This window comes from Microtus pennsylvanicus, chromosome 11 (assembly GCF_037038515.1).
Source record: "Microtus pennsylvanicus isolate mMicPen1 chromosome 11, mMicPen1.hap1, whole genome shotgun sequence".
NCBI classification, from domain to species: Eukaryota; Metazoa; Chordata; class Mammalia; order Rodentia; family Cricetidae; genus Microtus; species Microtus pennsylvanicus.
The window spans coordinates 67,280,056-67,303,357 of NC_134589.1; the positions used below are offsets into that span (position 1 = coordinate 67,280,056).

Consider the following 23,302-nt stretch of genomic DNA (forward strand, 5'->3'; position numbering starts at 1 on the left):
TTTGGCAAAGTTCAGCAGTTGCTTTCCAGACAGTGGAGGGAGAGCAGATAGAACTTTCACTCACTCCTCCTTATACCCTCAAGAAATGTGAGTCAGAAGTCATGTGTAAAATTACTTATTGCATCCTTTATCATACTATACAAAGACTGAAACCATCTCAAATGCCCAAAGGGTAGAGTATTGACCATATTATGATTTATCTTGTGTCAGTATCATAGACTCTGAAGTCAACTAAAAGACACCTCTGGGCAGCTTTGTGAGGGACTTACAGGAGGAATTGGTGGAGGGGGAGGACCCTCTTCTACAGTACCCAACACCTTCCTGTGGCAGCCCAGATGCAAAGTCCAAAACAGCAGTGTTCTCACTCTTCCTTGCCTGCCTTTCCGTCTTGCTGGTGAGTGTGTCTATCCAGTTGTGGCCACCGCTGCTGCTGTCCCCCACTCCTATCACAATGAAGCTTCTTCCATCTTCCAATGTGGACTGAGGACAACCTCAGGCCTTCAGCACCAGACTGGGACAACTGAGGCACAAACCTCATAGACTGAACCACTTACTGCTGGTTCTCAGCTTCTCCGGAGTGTAGCTCACCACTGTTGAACTACCCAGCCTGCTTGCTGTAAGTCAATCTAATAAATTCCCTTTGTAACATATATTTATCCTGTCTGTTCTGTTTCTCTAGAGGATCCATAAAAACAGACTCCATGTCAATATGGACAAATCTTTAACACAATACCAAATGAAAGATGCCAAACAGACAGAAATAGTTATAGTCTGCCTCCGCTGGTTAAAAAGTCAATGAAAATGAAGTTACTGTAGTCAGTGACTTGGCCACAGGAGGGAAGCTTCAGTGGTGACCACCAATCACCATCCCATGGTTACCCACAGCTTCTTAGACAGGGAAGATGTCAGGCAGGAGGGTCTCCCATATGGCTCCTGAGTGGTAATCAGAAAAACTCCAGCCAGAAAGTAACATGTATGTAGGTACACACACACACACACACACACACACACACACACACACCTTCATATTCTTTGCATCTGTGAGCCAGGGACAACTCAGTGCACACATCCCAAATCAAACCCTAACAACATCCCAATTGTGAACCACATGTTCTTCCTATGTTCTCAGGGAGGGCAGGTGGGATGATTTGCCTCCAGTTTCCAGAAAAGTACATAAGCCTGGAGGACACATGGGCATGAAAACCATTTTTAGAACCCAAGACTAGGGCTTTGCTCTTGAGAATGTCTGCACGGTGGAGATGCATACAAAATGGTGAAACTGGTAAGGGCTCCTGGATTGTGTGCATACACATTCATATGTGTGTATGCTCATGTGTGCACATGCGTGTAGAGACCAGCCATCCACTTCAGGCATTTTCCTCTGAAACAAGGTCTCTCTTTGAACCTGGACCTCACCCGTTTTGGCTAGGCTGGCTGTCCGCCAGCCCCAGGGATCTTCCTATCTCCACCTTCCCAGTACTGGTATCATAGGCATGCACTGCCAAGCCCAGCTTTGTATATAAATGCTGGGAATCAGAATTCAGGTCCATGTCTGTGTGGCAGGCATTTTAAACAGAGTCAGCCCCAGTTCTTGGACTAAAAAAACAAAACCCAACAGCAATGAACTCAAAACACTGCAAAATAGGCTATTTAAGGCTTCTGGCAGGGGACATTTTATTTTTTGGTTAAAGCCACAACAAATAGAAATGTCATAAAAACAAACTTGTAAACACAGCATCAGAACTTTGGTTTCACTAAAACCTCTCCCACCTGAAACATCTGAGGTACAAAGGCACCGAGCTAGGTGCCACACAGTTTGGTTCTGCAGCAACCACACCGATGCTGCCCGTGGAGTCAGAGCAGGCATAGGCTGGCCAGAGTCTGGGGCCCAGGTCACCCAGGACTCAGCCCAGGACACACTCTCTCAAATTCAGACAAACGCTGGCTCCTCCGCTGACCTGCCTGACAGGAGCTGGAACACACAAAGGAATCTGTCACGCTGAACTTGAAGATGACTCGGGCTGTGGGACCAGGAAGGAGCAGAGCAGCAGACGAGGATGTCAATCAACTTCTGTTGTCCCACAAGGCCTCAGGAACTCTTGTCCTCGTTCATGGAACCACTTGTTGGAGACTGTGAACAGAAAACAGGGATGTGATGATTCAACCTAACAGTTCAGCCGTCCAATCATGCTTCCCATGACGACCACTGCCCTGTGGTGGGCGGGGGGAGACTCCAGAGCAACACAGCTCAGACCTCAAGCCAATCATGCACTGTTGAAAACACACGGGCACACAGGTAGTGGTACAAAAGTCTACCAGTGATTCGATGCATGTACGCAAGTTGCCATAGGAACAGAGCCAAAGGGCATCTCATGATGCTAGGAAAGCAGGACTGACTCAGAACAAGAAGCTGAACTGAAGTTATCGGGCAAATCATGTGACTGCCACTCACTCCAAGTGGGCTGGATGCAGAAAGCAGGATGAGAAAGTCCTCAAAGGCAGAGGCCACCCGGGGAAGTGTGAAGGACCTCAAGAGGCTGGGATAGTGACAAGCAGAAACTGAGGAGAGGGATGGTAAACCTATCAGCACTGGCAGGGCTTGGCCATGAGCCGCGGGCCCCGTGAGCTAGAGAGCAGAATCTTAGTGCAGTGGGTACCCTAGCTAGAGCACTGGTACAGGCACCGCCAGGTCACAGGCATGTACCGTGGCTCTGTTCTCAAACATGGACTCTCTTATGAGGAATACTAACATAATGCAGGGCAGATGACAGCTCATGTCAGAAAGCTGACAACCTAAGCTTAATCCCCAGAACCCACAACATGGAAAGAGAGAACCCATTCTTTCAAATTGTCCTGTGACCTTCACACGTGTGACATGGCACATGGGCACACACACACATGCACACACACACAAGCACACACACACGCACGCACACACACACATGCACGCACACACACACATGCACGTACACACACACATGCACACACACACACATGAGTTTTTAAAGTACTGCACTACTCAAGTCAGAGATTTTAAAATACAATTTAATACCCGAACTTACCTAAACACACTGCCCAGAAGACTTGATTAACGGGAAACTTTAATTAAGCACGCAGTGCTTACATGTGTCGTGTTTGTGCAACACGCTTGCCATCTAGTACACTGACTTTCCCTACACTTCCTCCTCCCAAACCAGCAACTACTTCACCGTTTCTGCGAGCCTGTCACAGGTTACCTCCCAAACTCCACGGGTCACAAACGCAAGAGATCCCTTCCTGTCACAGTCTAGTCCACGCTTTCCCCAGCTCTCCACAGCTGCTTCCAGGGTGAGGCTCAAGCTCATCCTCTGCGCTGTGCCCCAGGTCCAGTCGTCCCATCTCAGGACTCCCCTTCATCAAGTGACAAGGACAGCTAGCCTCAGCACCACCACCCCGTTACCTACAGTGCTGGCTGTAGCCGCATGTGTCTTTCTTGTCTCACACAGACACCCTCTCTCCTCTCTGTTCCCAGCTCTCTCGATGCGCCACTAAAACCCTTGCCACAGCCCACGTCTCTGAAAATCCATCCTGGACCTAGGGTGCTTATGCAGCCCCGGCCTCCGTGGCTCTCTGAGCATTGACAACCAGCTGTGGAAGCTCTGGCTGGGTGGTGTAAGCAGCCAAGACAACCCTTTGTGATGCGGAGCTGACAGCAGCTAGCAGTGGTTTCCACCTCTGCATCTAAGGCCGAGAGCCTCAACACTGCCCCTCACGTCACTCACCCCACTTGCAGCCCACAAGCACGGGACAGGCTGCGTGTCTCGTCCGGTAATCGCCTTCCCCACTCCGCAGAAGGTTGTACCAGAAGACAGCTGTGCCCTGGGAGAGAACAAGCTGTCAGAGTGCATCCTAAACATCAGGTACAGGGACCTGCTCTAGGCATCTAGCTAGAGCCATCCACTCCTAGGCAGAAATGCCCCTCCTTTTCTGTGCTGGGGGACAGGGCTCAAACAGAAGAAAGTTCGGTAATGCACCTGCCTTGCCTCCCTTCTCCATGGGTACAAGTGGGGACCGCAGTCCAGAGCGTGGGTGGGAAGACAGTCAAGTAGACAGCCCGTGGTACTGGGGGACATTGACAAGGTCTGAGCCCTGCTTCAACGCGTGACCCTGAAGAATCACACTCACCTTCTTGGGCCAAATTGCAGCTCCCAAGTCAGGAAAGACGGTGGCACCTCCAGCTTCTACATCACTCATCTGGGGACATAAGGCAAAGAGCTTGGTCCCTCTCCCCAAGGACAACAAGAGAAGCAAAATCGTAGGACACGACAAGATGCACAGGTCACCCTCACACCAAGAATGAGCAGCACTGGCTGGAAGTTCTGGCTATGACTGGTTAAGGCCAGGAAAGGCTTCCCACATGCGGCTTAATCTATGCTGTTCATCAAGACAGGCTCCACGCCTGGAGCTAAAGCCCCCAGAAGAGCCACATTCAGGACACCCTTGAATAGATACAACCTGTGTCCATTTAAAAAATGACTTTCTTAGGCTGGCGAGATGGCAGTTAAGAGCACGCTGTTACACACAACCCAGGCTCAGTTCCCGACACTCACATGGCAGCTCAACCACCCGTGACTCTAGTTCCAGGGGATCCAACATCCTCTTCTGGCCTCGGTGGGCGTCATGCATGCATGCAGCACATATAACATATATGCACACACACATGCATGCAAACACTGATATAGATAAATACATATCAGAGAGAGAGAGAGAGAGAGAGAGAGAGAGAGAGAGAGAGAGAGAGAGAGAGAGAAGGGAAAAAGAAAATGCCTATCTTTACCCTGTCCCCATCTTGAATTCTGACCCACTGCCGGGGCCTTGCCTAAGCTAGTGTTCTCAGCAGTGTGTACAGAGCTCTGGACAGGAGTTCCCTATGGCTTTTAACCTCAGGAGTACCCCCTTCCCTGCATGGCCGTTCTGCTGGCTCTAGCTGCTCTAATCAGCCCTCCACCTTCCCAGAATGCTACTCTTCCCTGCTTTCTCCTCTAAACTGCACTTTTACTTGAAGCATTTCGTCTATGCTGTAATAAGAATTGGAGCTAAGATGTTTCCCAGTGTGACACATACAGCCTGCCTGGAGGGGTGGGCACTCGGCAGGCTCATGATAAGGAAGACGAAAAGCCCAATGGCTTCCCCAGCGCTGGGGTTCAAACCCAGCGACTCTCCAAGTCAGCCTTGCTCGCCTCTCTCTCCAGATACACCAGCCTTTGCCGGTTTCGTGACATCCCAAACCTATTCCCTTCCAGGCCCCCACACACCTTCTTCTTTGCCAAAATATGTTCCACAAATTTCCATTTAATTTTCAAGTCTCAACTGACATGCTATTTCCTAAATGAGGTCTTTACCGAGCCCCATGCCTGGGCAAATTCTTCAGTGTTTGTCTCCATGGTAACTAAATAACCATCTTTCCCATGTTTCAAGTGAGTCTCCCATGTCAGACGTCAGATGTCACAATGGAGACCACATAGGACCTTCTCAAAAGTGTATGTGCATAGCAATCTCCAGGACAATTAAAACTTCAAGCCAAAAGGCAAGCTTTGTTTCTAAGCTCATTGACTATGCATCCTTAGAGTGGGCTATTATAATAGGGAAAGGTGAACTGAGAGCCCACGGGTGGGGGCGGGGCAGCAGGAGGGGAGCTGGCTACGCAGCCTCTGAGGAAACAGAGGCAGTTTCCATCTAAAAGCACCCCCTGGCCACCTCTGCTCTCTGCCACCGAGACAGAGCTCACCGTGGCTCTCATTCCCACAGCTCAGAGTAGACCTGAAGCAGAACACACCATGGCAGACACATGTTAAAGACAGGGGCTAAGGGCATCAGCCAGCAAGAAGTCGACGTTCCAGGGCTCCGCTTGGATGAGGTTATGTGGTCTCAGAGAGCGGGGTGGTGGTGAGGAAGGGACTCTGGAATGAGTGTTTAATAGAAATAGAGTTTCCATTTTATGAGGTGAGAAGAGCTATGGTAACAGATGGGATATGGTTCACATTAGGGATGGACTTAATAAAATCACTAAAGCACACAGAAAATTGTTATGATGGAAAATTTTATATTATCTATATTTTACCACAGCTGAGAAAGATATGAGGGGCGGGTAGGAAAGAGTCAGGGAGTAGAAGAAGGGCAAGCTCACAGATGGGAACAAAAGCCAACTCTCTATCCTCTAGCCAAGAAGGGCGCTGAGGAAGCCTATGCAACAGCTGACGCTATGAGCCCGGATGGGGTGGGATGTGCAGGAGCTCTCTGGCCCCAGGGGCTCCACCGGGCCCATCAGTGCACGCATCATACTCACGTAGTTTAGAAACGTGGCCACACGATTCCCAGTCCCTAAACGCTTGAAAGCATCTTGCTCATCGCTCTATAAAATTAAGTGAGAGTGGACAAATGGGCCCAGCCCAGTACTTACATAGTTAAGAAACGTCGCTAACCTATTCCCCTCCGTTTTGAGGCCGCTGTCAAAAGGTCGCTGCAATAGACAACAACTTTTATCTAAGTTTGCAACTAACTTACCCGCCAACCCAAAGGACTGGGACCCGAAGGGGCAGGGGGATGGTAAGTGTGTCTTCCATAGAACAGCAGGGACATGGGACAAGGCTACCAAACATTCCCTACATCGACAGAAAACAGCCAGGCTTCACCCTGCAGGTGCTTCACCAACAACATAGTCTTCCCCTGGTGAGGTGGAAGGCAGAGGAGGGATGGCATGAAAGCTGAAAGGCTTCTAGAAGCTCTAACCTTGTCAAACCAGCCAGGGCAGAGCCCTTCAGAACTACTAGCAATTGAGGGCTTACCCTAGAGAAGTCAAAGTGTGGTTCGTACTGTCCTCCCATTCCGTAGTTTGCGACCTGATGAGAGATTGACTTTGTCAGCAGTAAGACCAGCCCCACAGCCGCCCAACTCTCCGTGGAAACCATCTCCCTAGGCCTGAAAACAACCCCCAACTTGTGTGTGTATGTACTATGCGTGTGTGGTATACGTATATGGTGGTGTGTGCACACGTGTGTGTGCACGCAGAGGTCAGAGGAGAAGGCTGTGTGTGTCCTGCTCCATCACGCTCTACCTTATTCCCTTGAGACAATGAACCTGGAGCTAGGCTGCCACCCTGCAAGCCTGTAGGTGACAGTAAAATGCTTAACCACGCTCAGCTTTTAGTATGGACGCTGGGAATGTGAACTCAAGGCACAGGTGAGTACATATTCGCTCCGGAGATGGTGGTCCTGTCTTTGGAGGGTGGAATCTTTGGGACCTAGCTGGCATAATTAGATCATGGGCTGTGGGCCATGAAGGTTTTATCTGCTGTTGGCTCTGGCCAGCCCAAGCCCTCTGGTTTCTGATTCAGCAAGATGTGAACAAGTTGTATTACAAGTTTCGGCTGCAGAGCCTCCCCACGGTGATGGACTAAAATGTGAGCCACAGCAGACCTCTCCTTCATCAGTTTGCTTCTGTTGGGTCCTCTGATTAGAAGAGTAACTAACAGTGTAGGTGCCTGCTCAGACAGCCTGGGAACCTGGGGGACCACCCAGCCCAACAGAACCCCTCCCAACTTCTCTGGCCCCAGGACCAGCCTACCTGCAATAGTTCCGCAGTCTTCACGGTCAACCCTGTGATATGCTGCATCCGACGGTTGACGCGGGCCACAACAGGGTCATCATCCTCCTCTAACCAGGAGCTGCACAAAGAAAACAACAAAGATGGAAGGCATGGGTAGGCTTACGTGAGTCCTTCCCAGGCAAGGCCAGCTAGGGGGCAACACAGGGTGACTGCCCCGGAGAGAGAAGGTGCAGCAAGCAGGACAAGCCGGCATCAGCCCTCTTCTACCTCCTTGTCGGGAAGCTCTGGAGTTGGGCTTGAGTGGCTGCCCTCCACCCCACGGCTACCTCTGCTCACCTTTTGGAAACTCTGTAGCTGGCAACAGTGAGGACACCTGTCTTGGGGTCACGAACAGTAGCTCGTGCGAGCTAAAAGAAAAAGGATGGAGTTATCCTTTTTGGTTTTGGGTGTTTTCCCAGAGAAACTGAGACCAGATGGGCCAGCCACATCAGTGGGAAAACAGCTGCAGAAAGTAGCTCTAGCTGAGGTCCCATGATACTCCAGTCCAGACTCCACTTCCCTGGCCACACCCTCCTTGCTCATTACCCACTCTTCTGCTACCCAGGTCTATGCTGCCAGCTCTGTTATGCCTATGAATTCTGCTTGGTCTCTACATGATTTCTCCAAGCATGGCCTCTCTTGACAGGCCCACAGCACACTGCCTGAGCATGGCTTGAGCTTTGATTCCACCACACTCAGACTGGGCCATCTCTGAGTTGCAACCCAAGGCTTCTGTTGACATGGTCAAGTTTTCCCATCCTTCTGCCAAGAAGCTACCCAAACGTGTCTGCTGTGCCTCCTGCCCTGCTTGGCTCCTACTGTGCAGCAAGAAAAATAGTTTACAGTCTGTCTCGGCCCTCCCAGAGTCAACAGAGAAAACGGTAGGAATCTGATGTACATGAACTGCTGTACACAAGCCACCTACCGTGGGCAACCACACACGAATACACACACACACACACGAATACACACACACACACTCTCACACACACACACATACACACACACACATACACACAAACACACACACATACAAACACACACATACACACACACATACACACAAACACACACATACACACACAAACACATACACACACAAACACACACACACACACACACACACACAAACACACAAACCCTTCCTCTACCTCATCTCCCCAGTCTCCATATAAAGGCTCCGGGAGGGGACAGGCATGTTCAGGCAGAAGTATAGATGAACCAAACAGAACAGTGCTGACTCTTACTTCCAATAACTATCTGATTGGTGTTGACTGTGTGCCAGGTGCTATGCTGAGACCGAGCCATGACCCCTGCCTTCACAGACCTTGGTCAAGTGGAGACGGTAGAAAACGGGCCACGTAAGTAAGCATGGGTGAGCTTACTGTCCTGTGGGAATGCAGCCAAAGGTTGCAGCAGCTTGGGTACTTCTGAGAGCTGGGCTTCCTCTGAGACCCTCGTGTGTGGAGAAGGAATGTAGCTCCTTGTCTGATCCTTAGCAGATACAGTAATGACCCGGGGCAAAGGTCCAAAGGGAGCTGTAGCTTTGGGTCCTCAGAGCCAAATGCTGTGGGTATCCGTGCCAAGGCTGTGAACTCCTCTCTGATGCCCTTGCCCTTGAGATACCCTGTGTTCCCCTCGTGTGACACTGCTTGGTTAGCTACCTGATGACATCATCCCCTTGTATGATAGTTCTTCAGTGGCACTGTCTCATGTCTCCCCTGGAAACAGTATATAAGACACTGAACTTCTTAATAAGCTTGCTTGGTGTGAGACATAGCTTATTCAAGACCTCCTGAGCCCACCTGTTCTACCTTCTTTACCTCTGATCCTTCTTCCTCGGGACCCTGCCCTTGAAGAACAACCTGCTGGCCCAGGCTAGGGTACCGCGTACATTATAGCGGCAGGGAAAGGGCACTGGTGCAGAGGCCCCGGATGAAAGGGCACTGGCTACAGGCTGAGGCTACTGATGCAGTGAGATGAGAAAAGGCCTGAGACAGAGACTGGGGTCTGCTGCCATTTTATGGTCAACCTGAAACAGGGACGGCCTTATGCAAGGGAGGGGCGGTCACAATGGAATATAAGGACTATTGTGCCACCTGATGGACAGACCAGATGGGAAGAACAAGGATCAGGGCAAGAGATGGCAGAGGCCTGGGACAGGAGGTGAAAAGGGATGGAGAAGAGGAGCCATATCAGAAGTCTGGTCAGGAAGTAAACTGACCCATCTGATCACTCTAGCTCATAACGCTCTAATATGAATATGGCCGCCAGCATACCCAATAAAGATGGTTTCCCAGGTTCCTATCTATGGTCCTTTTATTAGCCTAGTGGATGGCCATTCCTGCCTGATGACAGTCATTGCCACTAGACTGTGCAAACATCTGAGCCTTGGCATTGGCCTGGTGCCCAAAAAAGACTTTGGGCAGCTGTGCTCTGCCCTGGGGACAGACGAGGCTATTTTGAAAGCAGACTGGGGACTCACAGACAGCTGCCAGGCATTCCCCGCAAGCCAAGCTAAGCTCGCTGGCCCCACTTCAAAGCCGGAATAGTATCTGTCTGCCCTAGCCTCCGGAAAGAAGAGGTCAGCTCATGATGGCCAATGTGTATGGTTTATCACATGGCTCCTGTTAAAAGACCAGTTATCCCAACATCAGCCACCTTCCCCATCCCTGCCACTCACGTATGCACGTGCACACAGAAAAGCATTCCATGCCCCGGACTATGGCAGGTAAGGAATCTCTCAGGAGATTTTGGTTTGTCAGTGTCTCTCTCGACTAGAAAACAGGAGAATAAGCTTTCTTCTTTGGAGGACTTTGGAAGTGACCAAGGAAGTGAAATGAGGAGTCCTAGTTACAGTGCTCCATACACTAGACTGAACCTCGATTACACCCATGATACCAGCAACAGACCCTGTCTCCTGATGTGTGCTATGTCTTCAAACCAAGGCTGTTCTGAAGTGAGCTTTGGGGCCACTACAGGCACCTATTAGAGGTCTGTCCATGAGCAGAAGCTCCCGGCCACCTCAGCCACTTCAGTTCTACTACAAACAAAGCAATAGAAGAGTCAGCTGATCCCTCCCTCCCAACTGCCTGTGACGGGAGAAAGCTGGGGCAATGACAGCTTCTCTTCGAAAAAGATTAAATGGGACCAATCATCTATGGGCTTGAAATCAAGGAATAATTGTAGCAACATGGCATACAAAAGCCAACAGTCGATGGTTATGGAGCAGGAAATGCCAGCTGGATCCTCCATGATCCTCAGACACAAGACAAGGCGGTCCACTGCAAAGATGTTCTACAAGCTCCAGGCATCTCAGCAATATGATCAAGGCAAAGGAGCTCTAACTGTTAGGAAGGATAAAACATTTCCCTTGCTTGCAGATGACAATTCTGTCAAGATAACCCAAGAACACCAGCCAACAAAGTCAAGAAGGAGGAACTTCTACCTCCACCTCTGACCTACACAGGTGAGTTTCTTCAAGGGAAAATGGAGGAGGAACCGGAGTCTGCAACAGACAACCATTAAATACACATAGAACACTGGAGACAGGTCCTGCCACACCAAGCTCAGTAAACATGAGTTACCACTGGGAGAGATACTGCAAAAATCAACAGTTTGGCATATTAGGCCATAAACGTGGCTCAGCTAAGAGCGCTGGGCTGGAACATAGGAGACCCCGGGTTCGATGGCTGCACTATTTAAACCAGGTGTGACATTATACAGCTGTAATCCTAGCCCTCAGGAAGTGGTAGCAGAAGGGTCAGAAGCTCAAGGTTACCCTTAGGTATATATAAAACAAGTCTGAAGCCAGCCTGAACTACATAAGACCCTGCATAAAAAATGGTACTCGATAATTTAGCATATAACAGTGAACTAATATAACGATGCAATGAATTAAAATATTTCCAAGAAGAAAATTTACAAAAAACAAACCAATGAGGAATAAGTTTAATAAGAAATGTATTTAAATTGAAAATTTAAACATAAGTAAGTAAAGATGAGGACTATCCAGATCGTATGTATGTACACCCTCCTCCAAGTCAAACAGTTCTCTGTGGTCCTTATCATCTCGTGGCAATCTCCACCCCTCACTGCCGTCCTCACCCCTCACTGCCGTCCTCACCCCTCACTGCCTCCCTCACCCCTCACTGCCATCCTCACCCCTCACTGCAGTCCTCACTGCCGTCCTCACCCCTCACTGCCGTCCTCACCCCTCACTGCAGCCCTCACCCCTCACTGCAGCCCTCACCCCTCACTGCAGCCCTCACCCCTCACTGCCGTCCTCACCCCTCACTGCCGTCCTCACCCCTCACTGCAGCCCTCACCCCTCACTGCAGCCCTCACCCCTCACTGCAGCCCTCACCCCTCACTGCCGTCCTCACTGCAGCCCTCACCCCTCACTGCAGCCCTCACCCCTCACTGCAGCCCTCACCCCTCACTGCCTCCCTCACCCCTCACTGCCGTCCTCACCCCTCACTGCCTCCCTCACCCCTCACTGCCGTCCTCACCCCTCACTGCCGTCCTCACTCCTCACTGCAGCCCTCAACCCTCACTGCCGCCCTCACCCCTCACTGCAGCCCTCACCCCTCACTGCAGCCCTCACTGCAGCCCTCACCCCTCACTGCAGCCCTCACCCCTCACTGCAGCCCTCACTGCCGTCCTCACCCCTCACTGCAGTCCTCACTGCAGCCTTCACCCCTCACTGCAGCCCTCACTCCTCACTGCAGCCCTCACCCCTCACTGCAGCCCTCACCCCTCACTGCCGTCCTCACTGCAGCCCTCACCCCTCACTGCAGCCCTCACCCCTCACTGCAGCCCTCACTGCCGTCCTCACCCCTCACTGCCGTCCTCACCCCTCACTGCAGCCCTCACCCCTCACTGCCGTCCTCACCCCTCACTGCAGTCCTCACCCCTCACTGCCGTCCTCACCCCTCACTGCCGTCCTCACCCCTCACTGCCGTCCTCACCCCTCACCGCAGCCCTCACCCCTCACTGCCTCCCTCACCCCTCACTGCCGTCCTCACCCCTCACTGCCTCCCTCACCCCTCACTGCCGTCCTCACTCCTCACTGCAGCCTTCACCCCTCACTGCAGCCCTCACCCCTCACTGCAGCCCTCACCCCTCACTGCCGTCCTCACCCCTCACTGCCGTCCTCACCCCTCACTGCCTCCCTCACCCCTCACTGCCGTCCTCACTCCTCACTGCAGCCCTCACCCCTCACTGCAGCCCTCAACCCTCACTGCCGCCCTCACCCCTCACTGCCGTCCTCACCCCTCACTGCCGTCCTCACCCCTCACCGCAGCCCTCACCCCTCACTGCCGTCCTCACCCCTCACCGCAGCCCTCACCCCTCACTGCCGTCCTCACCCCTCACTGCAGCCCTCACCCCTCACTGCAGCCCTCACCCCTCACTGCAGCCCTCACTGCAGCCCTCACTCCTCACTGCAGCCCTCACCCCTCACTGCCGTCCTCACCCCTCACTGCCGTCCTCACCCCTCACTGCCGTCCTCACCCCTCACTGCCTCCCTCACCCCTCACTGCAGCCCTCACCCCTCACTGCCGTCCTCACCCCTGACTGCAGTCCTCACCCCTCACTGCAGCCCTCACTGCAGTCCTCACCCCTCACTGCCGTCCTCACCCCTCACTGCAGCCCTCACTGCAGCCCTCACCCCTCACTGCCGTCCTCACCCCTCACTGCAGCCCTCACTCCTCACTGCAGCCCTCACCCCTCACTGCCGTCCTCACCCCTCACTGCCGTCCTCACCCCTCACTGCCGTCCTCACCCCTCACTGCCGTCCTCACCCCTCACTGCCGTCCTCAGCCCTCACCCCTCACTGCAGCCCTCACCCCTCACTGCCGTCCTCACCCCTCACTGCCGTCCTCACCCCTCACTGCCGTCCTCACCCCTCACTGCCGTCCTCACCCCTCACTGCCATCCTCACCCCTCACTGCCGTCCTCACCCCTCACTGCAGCCCTCACCCCTCACTGCCGTCCTCACCCCTCACTGCAGCCCTCACCCCTCACTGCCGTCCTCACTGCAGCCCTCACTGCCGTCCTCACCCCTCACTGCCGTCCTCACCCCTGACTGCCGTCCTCACCCCTCACTGCAGCCCTCACCCCTCACTGCCGTCCTCACCCCTCACTGCAGCCCTCACCCCTCACTGCCGTCCTCACCCCTCACTGCCGTCCTCACCCCTCACTGCAGCCCTCACTGCCGCCCTTACCCCTCACTGCAGTCCTGATCTGGAACTCCACAGATCCCATTTTTCTGGGACTATGCATTTCTTGAAAAGCAACCCATACAACCAGCCCTTCAACCAGGTGAAATGGCATCTGTCACCGAGCTGCTCTGCTCCCAACATGACCTGCTATCATGCTGACACCTGTCCATCTGGTTCCCTGCTTTTTCTTCTCTACGGAGTTCATAAATCTACAACGTCAGTCGAAGTCCACACTAGCTACGGGCGAGAGTGAACTGGCACACAGACAAGCTGCCCCACAGAAGCAGCAGGAGGGACTGTACCCCGCCTCACTCAGGGGCCCAGCAGGACCCACAGAGACACCTACTTTGGGCTTAGCGATTTCCTTGATCCTCTCGATTTCTTCATCCGACATCACATCATAGTACCTGACGATGTGCGGGCTATCCCACTCATCTTCCTCTTTGAAGGGGGCGATGAGGAGCTGAGGCACCCTGTTACCATGATGGTACCTACAGAAAAGCTTCTTCTGCCTCCGGGGCGTCTAGGAAGCACAGAATATAGGTCCTGAGCGGAGCGAGTCCTCATGCTCAGCGTCAGTCCAGCTGTCTGCACAGGCTGGTTTCACCCTCCGTGGCCAAGGCTGTCCTCGGCTTCACCACAGAAGAAAACCAGAGTGGGAAGTGACCCTACACAAACCATGCAGCTCCCCTTCTCCCTGAAGATCACGCCATTTCCACAATTCCTGCAGCAAAGGGCACCTCCTGACCCTTTCATGGAGATTTAAATAGGCCTGAAGCACTGTGGCTGGGGAGAAGCCTTTCCAGATGGAAAACAATCGGAAGCCAATCAGGGGGCACAGAAAAGGGGAGTGCCTCCTTCAATACTGAGCTGTGAGGGTCAGTAGAACCCTAGGGCTCTCGGAAGCCAGGGACACAGACACCAAGCCCCAGCAAGTGCTGCCATTTTCACCACTGGGTCTTTCTTGTCATTGACACCCTGGGGACCTGAGGCATATCTACACCCATCATTTCCCTCAAACCAATGAGTCAAACATTAGGTAGGCACACTGGGGTGAGTTGGGAGTACAGCAATGTCCTGGAGGATGGGATTTCTCCCTGGAGCATCCATGGAGACAATCTCCTGTTCTATGCATCAGAGAACCCCCACCTCCCAGCCTCAGAAGATGCTGAGCAAAGTGCAAAGCGACAGTGCAACTTCCCATGCTGCCTGCCCAGAGCCAGCACCCAGATCCCCAGCCTGACCACCCACCCTTTCCCAGGTCTCACCAGTTTGACGCCTTCCCCACGACAGAGGCTCTCATACACATCCCTCTCGGGGAGGTAGTCCACAGGCCTCTCGTATAGGTTTTCCTGGGTTGCTAGTCCAGCTTCTGTCTGATTGAACAATGGTTTTTCTCTTTCTTCCTCTAGCAGCCGCTCAAAGTACCGAAGATTCCCGCCAGCTCGTTCATGGCTTGGGTCTAGAAAAAGCGAAAAGTGTGGACAAGAAAACCACAAACATCTGTTAGGGTCGTTTACAGAAACTGTTCTGTGAGTCACTCCTCTCCCAGCAGCCCGCTGGTAGGCTACACTCTACTGGCTGCGGCACCTAACCGGGCTGCGTCAGCCAGCGCTTAAAAGCCAGCAGGGGCTTTCTCATCCTGTCCAGTGATGAGGGAAATATGTCATTAAAGTGAGGCACATTCAGCTAGTAACTAGGGGATTAGGCAGAACTGTGGAACTTCCAGGCGATGCCTCGGAGTCCCACCTCCTTCTTGTGATTGGCTGTAGCTATTTAAAGCCATTCCCCAGAGTACAGCCAGCAAGTCTAGGGACCACATCACACACTGGCTACAGATGGGACACAAGCTGAGAGACTGGTAAAAAATAAAATATAAATAAATAAATAAATATAGGAGGGCTACAAGGCAGACCAGATGGCTCAGCAGGTAAAGGCGCTCACTGTGAAGCCTGACAACCTGAGTTCAAAGCCCAGGATCCACACAGTGTACAAGGAGAGAACTGACTCCCTGGAGTTGGGCCCGACCATACAGATGTACACTGTAGCACTTCTGCGTTCACCCGCTTACACAATCAACAAACATACAGATGTACACTGTAGCACATACACAAACAAAAACAATAAATAAATAAATTGTAATAAACTTTTATTTAAAAGTAGAAGAGCCAGAGTTCTGGAGGACAACACAGTATCTGGAGCAACAGCCACGGCAGGAATTCGGCATCACTCCCAGATAACAAAACTGAGGCTCAGAGAGGTCCAGTGACTCAAGATGAAACCATACAGAAGAGTCAGGTGTCCTGACTCCCTGTCCAAGGCTCTTACTAACTCACATGACAGACTCTACAAAACCTTCTGGCCACGTTGTTTTTGCGGGATGCTCACTTTGGTCTTGCGGGATGCTCAAATGCTAGCTTGCCTCACACGCAGGCTCCCTGGGAAGCAGTGGCAGAGTCAAGTCTCCACTGCTTTGTGAAAGTCCAGACGATAACATTCCCACGTACTAGCAAAAGGTGCGGTAAAGATACAGCGCTTTGAGCCTTGTTCTGTCCCACACCACAAGACATACAGAGTACAAATGGCACGCTAAGTCCTACTTTAGACTTCGGGACACTAAGAGCTAGAATTACTGTCACTGCGGCCATCCAGAAGTACAGCTTGCTTCTCAATCTGTACTTTACACGGTGAAGGGTCTACCCTGCATAATGGTACAAGCGCCACAACACTAGGTTCTTATTTTAAAAAGTGCCACAGTACGCATGTATGTGCACATGCACTTACATACATATGTCCATGCACGTGCATGAGCAACACTCACATATACACACAAGGACGTCCAAGGCCTTTGAACACCCATCACCAGCTGAACATGACCTAACAGGAAGGCTGTGGGTAAGGAGCTAGTTGGCAGTTGACAAGGCAGTTGAAATCACTAAGACACACTCATCCCTGCGCAGGGGACAATCCAATCGATTTAGTTCTAAGAGATGATCAAGCAGTGTGGGCAGAAGAGTCAAGTTCCCTTGCTAGGTCCAGTCCCTAACCTCCTTACCAAGAGAGAGCAGGCGGCGGGTGAGCTCCACAGCACGGTGCAAGTCCCCCAGCTGGAAGACAGCATAGCTCAGGTAGTCCAGCACCAGGGATTTTGTGATGGTGGCCTCCTCCCCAGCGTCGAGCTGCTTCAGCACCTGCTCCATCCACAGCACAGTATGGTAATAGTCTCCTTCATTGTAGGCTGAGCGGCCCATCCCGAAGCAGTCGTCCACACTCAGCACGGCCTGGTACTTTGTTCCTGTAGCAGGAATAGCAACTGTCAGGCTTGGAAATGCCTTTGGGCGAGGGAGGGATATGCTCACTTTGGAGAAAGCCTGGGCCACTGAAAGGGGGACATTATTTAAGCAAAATCCCACCCCGACTTCATGCCACACACCATGAAATACCGTCAATATAGTGAGCATAAACAGGATGGTTTAGCTTAGGTTATAGGTCATAGTCAATCTCTAAGCCTCAGGGCTTTGTGACAGGGAGTCCCACCAAGACACGGCCCTGAGGTCAGTGGGTATAGGTCCTGTAGGTCAAAATGAGAGCTGTGTGGAGGGCAGCTGGCCATGGAAGTCTAAAGAGCAGAAACCTTGGATGAATTTAAGAAGGATTTCAGGTAACATGAAAGTCATGGATGAGGGCAGTCACAGGTAGGAAGTCTGAAAAAGGAAAGAACAGAGAAAATTCAAGGTTAGACCTCAAGGGAACACAGATGGAGTAACATGAGAAGGACAAGGGGAAGAAGAGACAGATAATGGGAATAGGTGACGGATGCCAATGGCGACAAAGAACCGAGGCTGGGATCCAGCAGGGATGTTGGAGCATCAGCTCAGCGGGTCTCGTGCCTGATAGGACCTCTTCCATGGAACATGGCCACAAAGATGGTTTCAACCTGAGGAACAGCAGCAGCTTTAGGGAGATGTGGAGCTTGAGATGGCAAAAACTATGTGTTCCTCAGGGGATAATGAAAAGACAGCTCCCACGAAGAGGGCTAGGCACTCCCTGCAGCCGCCCGAGGCTCCCTATTCACAGCTACCAGGCAAGGATGGCATGCGAGGACTATTGCCACATCCCTCCCTTCGCCCAAGATCTACAATGAGCCTCTTCCCAGGATAGTAGCTGCTGCAGAGACCAAGGTCTGTTTGTTCTGGTGGCCCAAAATCTGACGACATGGGACAGAAAGTCAGGAGAGTAAACATAAGATGGAATCATAGGCAGACCAAGCGTTGGGGGCTCATGGGACCGCTCTTTCTCCACAAGTCTCCGTGGATCTCCACTGACTCTTTGGATGCAGGAATCTATTACAACAGGCTTAACATGGATAAGCAAGCTGTGCCCTGGACCTGGACAGAGCCAGATTGCTGCATCCCTACCAGTTGTACGACTCTGGACAATTCACCCAGCCTCAGCCTTAGTCCCCTAGCTAAAAGGATATGCTACCTACCCAGTCTATCTAAATAAAGACACCAGAACCATTTTTAAAGGACTGTGCCAAAAATCCACTGAGATGATATATGGGGATGTTACCTCAGGATGTTAGAGATCAGCAGCTACAATCAACATGTCTTATGAATGCCAAGAATGTGAGGAATGACATCCGTAACTCAGCATCCTCCTCAGAAGGGAACTCGGGGACAGCTAGGCTGAGTGCTGAAGGGCTAACAGACAAGGAGGAGCCCACAACGGGTGAGGGTACCAGAGCCGAGAGATGGAAACGCTGGAAACAACAGGCAAGCTGGGAAGAATGCCCTATCTATAGGGAGACTTTGGGGTCACTTCTGAAAGCTAAGTATTGAAGTCAAATGGATAAATGTGTACTTAGGAGCAGACAGAAAATTGTCCCGAGTGAGTTGGAGATATGCAAAGGGCCAAAGGGTATTAGAGAGACAGAATCCATAGACTTTACGATTGCGGCTTAGGCTGCCAATGGGCAGAGGTGTTTTCTGTTAAGAGAATAGGTAAGGACAGATGGGAATTTCAGTTTGGCACCAATGAAGTTTATGTAATCCATGGAATGTCCAAGTAGAGATGTCTAGAGGTGCTCGCCTATTCTGGTTGGAGGCCCAGGAGACATGCCTTGACAAGGAACACAGACCAGCATGTCATCCGTGTCGGGCAGCACATCAAGCGATGAAAACAGTGGGGCTCCCCTGAGGAAGGGGTTCAGAGTGAACAGTGGGTGAAGTTCTGGGGAGTAACTCGCTTTACCCTCCGGCCCTATCCAGGACATTCGGGGACCTGTTAACTGTGGAAGGACACTGTCAATATACAGCTCCCTTCTCCCATCCACCATGCCTCACAGCCACAAGGCAAAAAGCTCCCCAGAATTACCTCCTCACTCTGGCCTCATGGTTGGGTCTGGACCAATACTGACTTAAGCAGGAATAAAGAGAACCCTCCTCCCCTTGTTAGCTCAGCAGAGTCCTCCACACCAAGACCCTGGGCCTTGAGTAGCCAGCCACAGGACAACTAAGGAGGAAGACAGGTCCTACATCACCTGGGTCTCTCAGCTGTATTTCCCCTAGGCTCCCAAGAAGGGAGGTGTTATTTAAATTATAATGAGGTCCAACTGAATTCTTGGGTTTATTGGTCTCAAATAACCCCCTAGACCCAGTAAATCTATAATCACTAGCACTGGGCAGGAAACAGGCAAAAGGCCAATTAAAAAAAATCAAAAACAGGAAGGAATGGCCAGACATGTGAAAAGAGAAAAGGCAGAGATCAGCACCCCAGAATCCAGGACATCAGACAGAAAGAAACAATCCATGCCAGACACTACAGCAAAATTAAAGGGTGTTATGCTTGTAATCCGTGTGCTGGCTTTGCTGGCCCTGTGTTCCTAGTGACTTTGAAGAACAGGATCACAGATGAGAGGGACAAATGATGGAGGGTTGTTTCATTGGTTAAGTAATAAAGAAACTCTAGCAGTCGCCATGATTCTCCGACTGGACATAGACGCAGGTTAAGATCTTCCCTGGTAAGCCACCTCGTGGGCTACACAGATTATTAGAAATGGGTTAGATCAATATGTAAGAGCTAGCCAATAAGAGGCTGGAACTAATGGGCCAGGCAGTGTATAAAAGAATACAGTTTCCGTGTAATTATTTCGGGTAGAGCTAGCCGGGTGGCGGGAAGCAGCCCGCCGCTCTACTTCAACAGACAAAGGCACTGTGGGTTCAGGAGTATGTGAGAACCGGGGAGGGCAGCAGAGAAAATAAATCAAATCACTACCCAGAAGCCTCAGGAAAGAAGAAATGGACTCAAAAGAGCATTGGACCTAGAGAAGTATGAGCGATGAGCTACAGAGCCTTCTTGTGAGGTTAGTGTGTGTGTGTGGGAGAGAGAGAGAGAGAGAGAGAGAGAGAGAGAGAGAGAGAGAGAGAGAAAGAGAGAGAGAGAGAGAGAGCACAGGGAAAGGGGGGCAAAAGAAATGGAGGACTAGGCGGGACTATATATGAACTCAAAGAGCCCAGAGAGGTAAGGACAGAATGGGAAGGGACAGAGACTAACTAGGGAGACATACGGGAGACGCAGTGGGTCTACAGACCAGCCGTGGACAGAAAGCAATGAGAGGCTCAGGGATGGGAAGCAGGTCTGCCAGCTGATGGGAGATTTTCTGGGAGCGGGATGCTGAGGGATACTCCTGAGCAACAGCCTCAACTCTCTACCATGCTAGAGGAGAGATCTTGGCTAATACCTGAATCAAGACGCTGGGGAAGGGGTTGAAGCATGGGAGACTGGCATCCAAAGGGAACCAGAAACCACCACCACCACCACCACCGACAGTCTGACCGTCCAGACACTGAGGAGACGGAAGTAAACAAGGTGCCTCACCTGGAAGTTCCCCCCTGGAAATTGTGTCTGGGTCCAGTTTGTATGTGTCCTGAAGTCTCATCAGTGCTCTGGCGGCTCCGGACTCGTCCTCGTCGGTGGGGAAGAACTGCCGCTGCACGGAGAGGTTGGCGACAAAACCTTCCAAGTGACAGCGAGAAGAGAAGTCACTCCTGATCCTGGGGACAGAAATCTACCAGGGACCAGAGGCTGTCGCTAGAAGGTGTCTGGCTGGTGGAATTTCCCTGCCCCTTCCCTCAAAAGCTGTTGGTAGGCTGTAGGCTCAGTGATCGGGACACGTGCCTGGCAGGCATTCGGGAGCCAGCACCAAAATAAGAGTAGAAAAATAACAATAAAGCGTTCTCCTTCTTCAGAGAGTCCTCCCTGGGGGCTCCTCCACAGAAATTCTTTCTTAGCCCTCCCTATGCTATTCATTTGGAACTAAAAGGCTTAGCACTTGAGTCCAGGGTATGGGCTTGTGGTGCCTAGACAGATTTGACTGCTGAAGTAGCCCCAGGTGGCTTTCTAGGGCCTCAAGGCCTAGTCCCAAAGAGAGACACAATTCCTGATAGTCTAGGACTCCGGGCCTTGCCATGCTAATGCTTCAGGCCTGAGAATCTGCCTAAGAACTAAGGACTGGGAGGGGAACGCCAACGAATTCCACTCCTGGCCCCTTTCCAAGAGCAACAGCACCTGGTGCCACCCCTTCACCACATGGCAAGCCAGGGCCCAGGGATGAAAAAGCTGCTACATTATCTTCTTCACAGCTCTATGGTCAGGAACTCTGAAGATGTTAGCATCCACATAAAAGAAGGAAAGCCTCATAGGCAGCCACACTGTACTGTCAGCGTTCCCCCTTATTTCAGGGGCAAGCATCCAACATCAGAGACGAACATAAATCATTGCTCTCTGGGCCTGTCCCATCACCTTCCAGGTAATCCTCGTTCCCAGCTGTTGATGGGAGGTGGCGGGGACGACAGGATCAGACAGCAGATCATCTGTGTCTGTAAGGGCTTCCTCGCCTACACCTCCTGCAAGCAGGAGGAACAGCCTGTTCTGAGCTGTTCTGAGCAGCAGGCCCAGCCCAGGAAAGGGAGGGGAGGCGGGTCTGGGAAAGGCAGTGCTTTCTGGAGGCAGTGAGCTCACAGGCACTGCTCCAGCAGGGCTGAGCTCACCAAACCCTCCCCTGAGACTACCCAGCCCCCAGCCAAGCCCAACCCCAGCTGGTCACGTGGCTGGGACCAGTCTCAGTCAGAGAGACAGCTAGTCTGAAGTTAATCAGCACTCCCAGCTCTGAGCAGAGGCCCAGCCTGAGGCTGGGAATCCCGTGGCCCACCTCCAGCCCACCCTTCCATTACCAAGATCCTCTCCTCTGGATCACAGGAGCATGTTCACACACAGAAAGCACTAGCCCAGAAAGAGCCTTTAGCAAATCCGTGCTCCACCCTGGAAATACCATTTCTAGGAATTTAACTTAGAAAAATAACTGGAGGTCGACACCAAGATACATGTAAAAGAGCTGAAAATTTGGACACAACCCAGGTGACTTGACCAGGCTTAGAGAATATCACTGTGACAGATGACTATCCAGCCATAACAATCACGGCACAGGCACATTTAATGGCATCTGCAGAAGCTGGGAAACCCAGGACTGAGCACATATTTATGTTGAACCCACGCAGTCATGTTTTGTTGTAAAAGACACACATAAAAAAGAATTCAGATGATGTCTCTATTCCCCAGCTTGCCTCAGCCCCAACACGCAGCCCACCTGGCTCACATGTAAGCAGATTAATTCTTTTTGGTGTGTGCATGCATGCATGGGTGGTGTTTGTAAATGCGTGTGTATGCAGGATTGCATATGAGTAGGTGCACACATATGCATGCGGATGTGCATGGAGGCCATGGGCCTTCTTCAATCTCCCTCTGCTAACTCACGGAGGCAAGACCTCTCAATTGAGCCCAGCACTCACTGATCAGCTAGGCTAGCTAGCCAGCTTGCCCTGGGAAATCTCTGCCTCTCGAGTGCTCGGATGATGCCAGACACACTTGCCTGGCTTTCCATGGCTTCTGGGGATCCAAACTTCAGCTCCCCTACTTGTACGGTGAGGGCTTTACCCACTGAGCCATCTCACAAGCCCGAGATTACAGGGTTTCTTAAATATTTATTTTTTAAAGTTTATGTGTATGAGTGAGTATTTTACCTGCATGTATGTTTGTGTATGCAGGTATGCATGTCTGTATTTATGTACGCACATATGCTGTGTATACATGTATGCATGCCTGGTGCCTGCAGAGGTCAGAAGAGGGTGTCAGATTAACTGGGACTGTAAATACAGATGGATGTGAGCCACCATGTAGATGCTGGGGACCAAACTTGGTTCTTCTGCAAGAGCAGCCAGTGCTCTTAACCACTATGTAATCTCTCCATCCACCAAGATCATAATTTTAATGGTGCTTATCATGGAGCAACTGGATTAAGCATCATGACTTTTATGTGATATATTTTGTGTTCCTGAAGTTTGTTATAAAAATATGTATTTCTGGAGCATAATTAGAAAATGTCATTACCAGGAAAC

General features: G+C 51.5%; 1 protein-coding gene across 5 annotated transcripts in view; it reads right to left on the reverse strand.

Annotated features, from left to right (window-relative positions):
* Nucleotides 1-1,644: 1,644 nt before the first annotated feature.
* Nucleotides 1,645-23,302, reverse strand: part of P4ha2 (prolyl 4-hydroxylase subunit alpha 2) — a 31,768-nt gene continuing 10,110 nt past the window's right edge. For 2 of the 5 annotated variants that reach the window (XM_075992611.1, XM_075992612.1), the window contains exons 6-16: nucleotides 20,727-20,864; nucleotides 16,903-17,142; nucleotides 15,116-15,309; nucleotides 14,194-14,370; nucleotides 7,921-7,991; nucleotides 7,603-7,702; nucleotides 6,825-6,878; nucleotides 6,326-6,391; nucleotides 4,165-4,233; nucleotides 3,762-3,858; nucleotides 1,645-2,131 (exon numbers count right to left, since the gene is read on the reverse strand). In XM_075992611.1, the coding sequence (XP_075848726.1) occupies nucleotides 2,061-2,131; nucleotides 3,762-3,858; nucleotides 4,165-4,233; nucleotides 6,326-6,391; nucleotides 6,825-6,878; nucleotides 7,603-7,702; nucleotides 7,921-7,991; nucleotides 14,194-14,370; nucleotides 15,116-15,309; nucleotides 16,903-17,142; nucleotides 20,727-20,864 (1,277 nt within the window). In that variant the 3' untranslated portion in view covers nucleotides 1,645-2,060. Of the gene's footprint in view, nucleotides 2,132-3,761; nucleotides 3,859-4,164; nucleotides 4,234-6,325; nucleotides 6,392-6,439; nucleotides 6,500-6,824; nucleotides 6,879-7,602; nucleotides 7,703-7,920; nucleotides 7,992-14,193; nucleotides 14,371-15,115; nucleotides 15,310-16,902; nucleotides 17,143-20,726; nucleotides 20,865-23,302 lie in introns of all 5 variants that reach the window. The other 3 variants (XM_075992613.1, XM_075992614.1, XM_075992615.1) reach the window with 2 other exon arrangements.